The sequence below is a fragment of the Gallus gallus genome, chromosome 1 (assembly GCF_016699485.2).
Source record: "Gallus gallus isolate bGalGal1 chromosome 1, bGalGal1.mat.broiler.GRCg7b, whole genome shotgun sequence".
Classification (NCBI taxonomy): Eukaryota; Metazoa; Chordata; class Aves; order Galliformes; family Phasianidae; genus Gallus; species Gallus gallus.
This window is the reverse complement of record NC_052532.1, coordinates 116,959,369-116,967,334: the sequence shown is the minus strand read 5'-3', so window position 1 is coordinate 116,967,334 and position 7,966 is coordinate 116,959,369. Positions and strand designations below refer to the sequence as shown.

The following is a 7,966-nucleotide window of genomic DNA, read 5'->3' as shown; positions in this document are numbered from 1 at the left end:
TGCTCTGGCTTGCTCTGATGGTCAGTATCACAGGTTGGGACTTCCAGGAATCCCTTTTGCCATCTGGGCTGTGCCTCCATGCATGCTTCTGCGCATCTCTTGCAGAGCCCATGATGACAGAGAAGCTGCCCCAGGTTGTGGAGGCTGTGCAGTGTCTGTGCAGTGACCCCAGGATCCAGGTGAGCTGATCTGGGAAAGGAAAGCGCTGTCGGGGTGGTGATGCTGCTGCCAACACAGGCAGGGCTGGGGTGCCCAGGGAGGTGCTGGGGCACTGTCCACATGGTTGCGATGGCTCCTGTGGGGAGAGCAGGCAGAGTGGAGCGGTCAGGTCCCTGTGCAGTGCATGGAAAGTGCACAGCCTGGTGCTAAGGCCTGGCCCTCACCTGAGGAGACAAGGCTTCTCCTCTGCTCTTGTTGTCTCTGCTCATGCCCAAAGGGCTGCCCCAGTGAGCAGGTGGCTTCCCTTTGCCTTCCGAGCAGGAAAATCAAACCCACAATTGACTCCTGACAGGTGAGGAGGGCCATTCTGCACTTCATCAAGGATGTGCTCAGTGCTAACGCCCGGAGCTGCTCCGCCTGGGATGTGGTGGGGCACATCTTCAGTGAGTTCAGCCGCACCACGGGAAGAAGGGTAAGGACACCGGGCAGCATATTCCTTTGGAAGACCCGTGCTGCTCAGAGGCTTGCACAGAAGCACTGGTGGGGCCACACCTGAGCCTCCTGAGAGGCTCCTGAGAACTAAGAGTAACCAGTGTTCCAACAACACTGTTGTGCAGGCAGCTGGAGATCTTTCTGCCCAGGAAGCCCAGGAAGAAGGAGCTCTCCAAGAGCTGTGTATGGACATCCTGGGGTCGCTGGATGTCTCTGTGAGCGGGATGACCAAAGTAAGTCACAATCTGACCTGCTGCCACTCCTTGCCTTCACACCACGTGTTCCTCATCCCATTCCAACACCCCTGGCCTCTCCTCCAACATTTTCTAAAACACACAAGACTCAGGGAAATTCACAGAGTCCTCTTCATCTCTGAGCGGAGGCAGGAATGCTGACACGCTCAACCGCCTCGTTCCTTACAGCTCCTGTGGCCACGGCTGCTGCTGTACGTGGTGCCAGCCCAGTACACCGGCATGCTGATCCCAGTCTCCCACTGTGTCCAAGCTCTGGCTGAGAGAGGGGACCTGATGGTGCAGGAGATAGAAGAACTGGATCCCCATTTCCTCAGCTCCATGTTTCAAGGTAGGAGCAGAAACTCCCCCGGTGAGCTCTATTGACCCATGATAGCACCAAGAACAGACAGCAGAGGTGCACGTGGGGGAGCACAGTGTGTCTTGGCATCTCACTCAGCTCTTCATTCTCCCCACAGGCCCACTGCTGACTCCCCAGACACTGCTGGCACGCCTGTTGGTGAGTAGATGCTCCAGAGGCCGGCGCCGTGAGCCCCGAGGAGGAAGCAGCATGGCCGAGCATGCCAGCACCTACCTCACCCATGGGGATGCCATTCTCTTCCCGGGCTTGCAGCACCATGGGCAAAGTTGCTGGCTGCTCCTTGCCTGCCAGGGCAGAGCCAAGCTGCTTCCGTCCTGGGAGAAGCTGCTACTCTTGCTGCAGAAGTGACCCCACTTCTCCTTGCTCTCACTCAGGTGGTGGCAGGGAGCCCTTTTGCAGGCAGCGAACTCCAAGCCGCTGCCTTGCTCCTCATGCAAAACCTCCACAGGAGGATCCACAGAGCTGTGGGGGCCATGTGGGCTGCTGAGATCCCCCTGCTGCTGCAGTGCCTGCAAGGTAAACTGCTGGCAGGGAGGGAGGGGTGGAGGCAGGGAAGGGGGACAGTGAAAATGCAACTCTGCAGCGTGGCAGAGGGGAAGCATTGCCTGCAGCCCAGCACTTGCTCTGCTGCTGTTCCCATTCCAGGGAGACAGCACTGAGGCACGGGGACCTTTCCCCCTGGGGATCTGCTCATACCAGAGCACAGATGGGCCCTTCACGTCCCCTCAGATAGCAGTCTTGGAGCAGTTCTGTTTTCCTGCTGGGACAGTGTTTGTGGGGAGGGACAGGTCATTGCGTAGAGTGTGCAGGTCCCAGTTTGGCAGTGCCGAGTGCCCAGGCAAACCAGGTTTGCAGCAGCTCTGTGGCTTGATCCCAAGCAAGGGTCTTGTGCTTCTTGTTGCTGTGCAGGGAAAGATGAGAGCCTCCCGGACTCTGCAGAGTGGGAGCAGCGCCTCCTAGAGGTACAGCATTGCCGGAAGGCACGGTGCCGAGAAGTGTCTGCCTGTCTCAAGGAGCTCCGTTCCCATACAGGACAGGAACAGCCTGTCAAATGCTGCTGTGGAGCGGCCGCATGCCTTTGTGGTGCTGCCTCTTCCTCTTTGTCCCAAGCCCAAGGGGGGTCCTAGGAGAAGAGCAGCAGGCGGCTATAAGGGAGGGAATGCTGGGGGGAGCTGGGAGAGGGACTGCTGTTCCAGTCACCTCTCCCCAGAAGACTGCGGCGATGTGGGAATGTGGGAAGAGGCAAAGGGCAAGGAACCATTGTCTTCTGTTCTCCAACAGTTCCTGAGGGCGTCATTGGATACTATGGAGGATGAGGCCTGGATCAAGGGCCTGAGCTGCAAGTTGAGCCAGTGGCTGAGCAGCTCTCCCAGCAGCTCTGGAGAAAAGGTGGGTTCCCGCCAGCTCTACCCAGTGGTGCAGTTGCAGGTGCCCAACTGAGGCTGGGGCTGCGGGTGGTGCTCTGCTCACACGGGCCGCTCACACTGCTTCCCTGGCCCGTGCCCCCCAGAGGGCCTCTCCCTGCAAACTGCCTGGGGGTGGCTAAAGCTCGGCCCTGCACCTGCTCTCAGCATCTCTCAGGGAGCGTGGGTCCTTCCCACCTGGCCCTCTCCCAGCAGGTCAGGCTGCTGCCACATCTCAGCTTCTTCCTTCCCTTCCCATCCCTTCTCTTCCCTTCCCATGCAGTCTTTCCTGTACAAGGCTCTGGGGACAGTGCTGGGAGCTTGTAAGGAAGTCCTCCACATCCAAGAGAAGCTCCTGCAACACCTGGAGGAAGCCAATGCGGAGGAGCCTTCTGAGGCCCAGGTGAGGTCTCTTCCCAGCCAGCTTCTGCCAGCGTCCCCGGTCTGTCCCTGGGGCAGAGGGCTTCTCCTGGCCCTGCTCCGGGCCTTTCGATCTCCTCACTGCTGCTGTTTCCCTCAGGCGAGGACCAGCCCAGCCACTGTGGCTGGCCGTACCAGCAGGCTCAGGCCTGCGCCAACTGCCCCTTGTTCTTTTGTGCAGGGAATGATCTCTCTTCTCAGCCATGCTGCTGAGAGCAACTTCCACACAGTCCTGGACACGCTCACCATGTTTGCGTCCAGGCTGTGCAAAGGCCAAAATGGGAGGATTTCCAGACGCAAGAAGGTGAAGCGTTACCCATTTTCCTCTTGGCTTTCTTCTGCCTTATTTTCACTTGGGAGCCCAGGTGCATCGCGGGGCACCGGGGGCTGCTGAGCGAGTGTCTCAAGGCATTTCTTCCCACACAGATGGAGCTGGACAGCAGAAGAGCTCAGGCCACCCGCAGCGCTCTCATCCTCGCCCACGGCAGCTTGGCACTGCGTGCCTCCAAAGAACAGCTGCTGGCCCGCCTGGAGGGAGACATGGTGGGCAACATCCTGCTGCTCTACAGCTGCAGCTGCCGGGTGAGAGCTCATAGCGTGCCAGGCTGTCTGAGCACCCAGCTGCAGCCCCTCCACGTGGGGGGATGCTGAGATGGGCCTTCTCTTTCCAAAGGTCCCTCGGGGACTGGTTTGTGCTCAGATGAAGATGCAAGCCCCTCCCTTAGCATTGCCCCCACGTGTTCCCCTTGCAGCCCTTGGCCCTTCCCGCAGTTGAAAGAATGTTCTTCTCTCTTGGGCCTCAGGACCTGCAGAACACGCTTGCGCTGCTGCAGAGCATCACAGACTTCAGCTCTGCCTTCCAGGCAGTGGGTGACTCTGCCTGCTTTAACCCCTCCTTGAAGGGCAAGCTGCTGGAGATCCTGACGGTGAGTGCCTAGAGCCAGGGATGTCTGCAGCGGAGTTTTGGGCTGTGCTACGAGGCTCAATTCCCCGGAGCCATATAGGTGTCCCTCAGCCACACGTCTCCAGCTGGTGGGGACCTTGGGTGCTGGCAGGCAGCGGCTGGGCAGCAGGCGAGGTCCACCAGCTGTGCAGCTGCTGCATCCTTCACTGCCTCCGTGGGAAATGCGCGAGTGATGGGGCTGGTGTGTGGCAGTTGTGTCTGCCTGTGGGTCTGGCGGAAGAACTCTCGCTTTGCCCCTTGCCCACTTTGACCGTGTCTCCCTGGGACTTGCAGGACTTGCTGAAGAAGTATTACTTGGGCGTCCCTGTATCCCCAGTGCCTCTCAAGGTGGTTCTGGCCCTGGAGCAGTTGAGGTAAGGGTGGGAGCCTCTGGGGTTGCAAGGCAGGATGGTGGATCCCCTTCTGGGTAGCTCCCGAAGGCCTGGAGGGGGCAGGGGGTAGGGAGTCACTTCTACAGGAGAGATGGCTGGGCTGCTGTGCCCAGCGAAGCTGAGGTTCTGGGAGGGAGAAAGGCCCTGGTGCTCCTGTCCCCTGGCAGGGAAGAGAAGGGACACCTGGTGTCTTCTTCCCTTCAGAGCGGGAGGTGGTTCACTGATGCTGGGGAGGAGGTAGGTGATGCTGGAACTGAAGGCAATGCTTAGCAACTCAGGCTGGGGATGGCTTTGCAGCTGTCCATTAGAAGAAAACCTGATGCTGTCTGAACCAGCCTGGAGAGCATTGGTAAAGGCACTTTCTGCTTTCTCTTCCTGTTTTTGTCCTGTCAGCAAGCTGAAGCCTTCTTTAGGAAGGAAAGACATGTGTGACATGTTGATTCTGTGCTGCAAGATTATTGTGACACACCCTTCAGCAGAGATGATGCTGAAGATCAGGAAGTCACAGCAAGCAGCTCGGTACCTGCAGGTAACCTGCCATGACTTTCACAGCCACCTCTCAGTCGAAGCCCTTCCTCAGCACACACAACCTATGCTCTGGCAGCAGCCGTGATGCCACAGCTCAATGCCCTCTTCTGCTTTCAGCTTCTGCAAACATCACTGAAAGCTCTGGGCCAGCTCATGGTGGTCCTGCTCGAGACAGAGACCACCAGTGGCTTCTTCCAGAATGTAGTCCATGTGAGTACATGTGGGTCAAGGGAGAAAGCATGGTGCCTGTTGATAGCAGAGACAGAGATCTGGGGACTGAGAGGACAATGAGAGGGGATCTCTTGCTGACATGCCAGCTCACTGCAAGCTCAGAAATGGGCATAGCAATGGGCCCTGCAGGGGGAAAGGCAGGAGCCAGCCCCTGGCAGGCCACAGCCAAGGAAAAGCTCCTGGGTTAGGAGGCAAGAGTGTCTGCAGAGAGCAGGGGCAGCAGTGCAGGTGCTCAGCGAGGTGGGGGGCTGCGTGGAGCCACAGGGCAGGCCCTGAGGGAAAGTGCTGGGAAATGAGGGACTGGGAGAGGGCTGGCATGAAGGGAAAGAAAAGATGTCCACAGTGATATGGATGCTCTGTCCCACATCCTGCAGAGATCAATGACGTCAGGCAACATGTGGGAGCGCAAGAGGGCCCTGCAGACGTGCTCCCAGCTGCTGGCTGCTTGTGAAGAGCGTGGAGTGAGTAAAGAGTCCTACCGCATGCCCCTGCTCCCTCCCCAGTGCCCCTGAGCTGGCAGGCGAGCTCCACTCAGCTGTGCGTGCTGTGACACCCACCCCGTGGGGAAGGCACAGGCGGGAGAAGCTAGGGAGAGCTGGGGCTGCCTACAGCTTTTTTCCTGCCTCTCATCCCTGCAGAGAGGAGACGCCTGCAAGCACTTTGGCTCCTTGGTGGGATTGCTGGCGCCTCTGACGTGTGACCCCATGCCCACCTCCCGCCAGTTGGCTGTCACCTGTCTGAGCTCCCTTCTCCGAATCCAAGGTGAGTAGAGCGGGCGTGCGCCAGCCCTCTGCTCTCCTCCGCAGCACTACCAGAACCCCACGGGCTGGGCCCAGTTTACAGGAGGGAGAGGCACCGTGCGCCGCTCTCTTCTTCTCTCCACCCTGTCCTCTGTCTCTCCCCTGTGAAAAGCGGTTCCGTTTCCAGAAGCATGACTTCCCTTTTCTCCCTGTGCTCTTTCCAGCCAAGGCAACCAACAGAGTCATCCAGACAGGAGACATCGGGAGCCTGTGTGAGGGGCTGAATGACTGCAGCACCATCTGTCAGCTCCAGACCTCGTCCAAAATCGCGCGGGTAAGTGGACCCAAAAAGGGGTTGTATGATCTCAGTGCATAGGCTTTTGCATGTCCCTATGCTCCCCCCACCCTCACACCATTTCCAGAATGAGCTGTCACCCTGAGATCACTTTTCTCAGCAAGTAGCAGGAGGCACTGAGCTATGTCTGGCCCTACAGCACCCAAAGCAAGGAGCTGATTCTATGACGTGTGTGTGTGTGACTGTGTGTGTGTGTGTGACTGTGGCTGCTGGGAGGTAGGCTTTGCATGTAAGCAAACATCATGGGTGGAGAAGCTGAGAGAAGGCTCAACCACCTTATGTATAAACAGCACAGTAAGGACAGCAGGAGCGTTGTGATTGCCACCTGAATGACTGGCAAGCTGCTGAACTAAGAATGCCCTCAAGACTGCTTTATTTTTTGAAGAGCTGCTGCAGAGCAGTGATGGGATCTCTCCTGCTTCTCATTTCTCTGCAGATTGTGTGCAGAAGCTTCTCCCTGGAACACACCACAGATTTCATGATGGCCGTCAAGGACACCTTCCGGAAGGCCAAAGGAATACGTGTGCGTGCTGCTGGGAAGTGGCTGATCACCTTTCTGCAGATGCATGGAAAGGACATCTGTCGGGATGTAAGAGACTTTCTTCCACGAGTCTTGGACTTTTGTTGGCTGTTGCACTACACCTTGTGCCGTTTGCCTCTTGTGCTAAAGAAGCACAGCCTGAGCACAGAGCCAGGGCTTGGACAGGGTGACTGGTGTGAAATTTAGGCTTAGGCCTTGGCAGCATGTCAAGGGAGCAGGCACTGTTCATGTGCTGAACGTCCATGATTAGGTCCTGCAGAGTCAAGGATGCAGCAAGTCATTCTTTCTCCCCTTCTTTCAGCTTGATCTTTCTCCAGTCATCTACATCCTGCGCAGCTGCATGTTGTCCCTGCAGCACAGCACATTCATACCATTCCTGTGCCAGGCAGTGGCCTTCCTCACCCGCTGTCACGCAGACATCACAATTGACAGCTTCTTCCACCAGCTTTGAGCCCACAGACAGGTATTGGCCTTTTCTCCTGCCTTTGCTGTTGTTGCAGTCCCAGTTGTAGCTTGCCTCTGCCAGAGGGATCCTGGGAGGAAGCAGCATGGTGAAAATTACTCAGTCATGACTTGAGACGCCCTTTTTCTAGCGAGACATAGAGGAGAATAAGAGAGTTTTCTCTTCAGTGGTGCAGCAGGGAGAAGAGAAGAGAAGAGAAGAGAAGAGAAGAGAAGAGAAGAGAAGAGAAGAGAAGAGAAGAGAAGAGAAGAGAAGAGAAGAGAAGAGAAGAGAAGAGAAGAGAAGAGAAGAGAAGAGAAGAGAAGAGAAGAGAAGAGAAGAGAAGAGAAGAGAAGAGAAGAGAAGAGAAGAGAAGAGAAGAGAAGAGAAGAGAAGAGAAGAGAATCCTAACATCACCAAATTAAATTTCCTATAATTAACTTTTCCTTTAAAGAAACACTGTCTTTCTTCCTCCCTTTTCTTTTTTTCCTTCCAATTTTTCCTTATCTTTCTCCTTCTCTCTTCCCCCTTTTTTTTTTCTTTTTCCTTTTCCCCTTTTTAGTTCATTCAGTCTTTTACAGATTTACCACCATACAAGAATTCCTATAAATAGCAGAGCTAATATACTCACTTTTTTTAATCTGATATTTCTTCTAATGCTATGTTAATATTCTATAGGGGATCTAGTAGGTCAGGGCTTTAACAGGT

At 56.1% G+C, this 7,966-nt stretch overlaps 3 protein-coding genes across 3 annotated transcripts; all 3 read left to right on the top strand.

Moving 5' to 3' along the window:
* The first annotated feature begins 237 nt into the window (after window positions 1-237).
* On the top strand, window positions 238-3,070 carry LOC107057518 (maestro heat-like repeat-containing protein family member 2B). Its single transcript, XM_040649873.1, has 7 exons — window positions 238-631; window positions 777-884; window positions 1,074-1,233; window positions 1,361-1,401; window positions 1,638-1,779; window positions 2,173-2,652; window positions 2,950-3,070. Exons 2-6 carry the CDS (start codon window positions 837-839, stop codon window positions 2,388-2,390), a joined length of 609 nt encoding a protein of 202 aa, XP_040505807.1. The 5' UTR covers window positions 238-631; window positions 777-836; the 3' UTR covers window positions 2,391-2,652; window positions 2,950-3,070.
* Window positions 3,071-3,270: 200 nt separating this feature from the next.
* On the top strand, window positions 3,271-4,039 carry LOC121107134 (maestro heat-like repeat-containing protein family member 2B). The gene is made up of 3 exons (XM_040649864.1): window positions 3,271-3,390; window positions 3,513-3,668; window positions 3,890-4,039. Exons 1-3 carry the CDS (start codon window positions 3,271-3,273, stop codon window positions 4,022-4,024), a joined length of 411 nt encoding a protein of 136 aa, XP_040505798.1. The 3' UTR covers window positions 4,025-4,039.
* Window positions 4,040-4,361: 322 nt separating this feature from the next.
* Window positions 4,362-7,477, top strand: LOC107049453 (maestro heat-like repeat-containing protein family member 2B). The gene is made up of 6 exons (XM_015273036.3): window positions 4,362-4,950; window positions 5,067-5,159; window positions 5,555-5,641; window positions 5,819-5,942; window positions 6,145-6,254; window positions 6,712-7,477. Exons 1-6 carry the CDS (start codon window positions 4,666-4,668, stop codon window positions 7,000-7,002), a joined length of 990 nt encoding a protein of 329 aa, XP_015128522.2. The 5' UTR covers window positions 4,362-4,665; the 3' UTR covers window positions 7,003-7,477.
* Window positions 7,478-7,966: the final 489 nt, after the last annotated feature.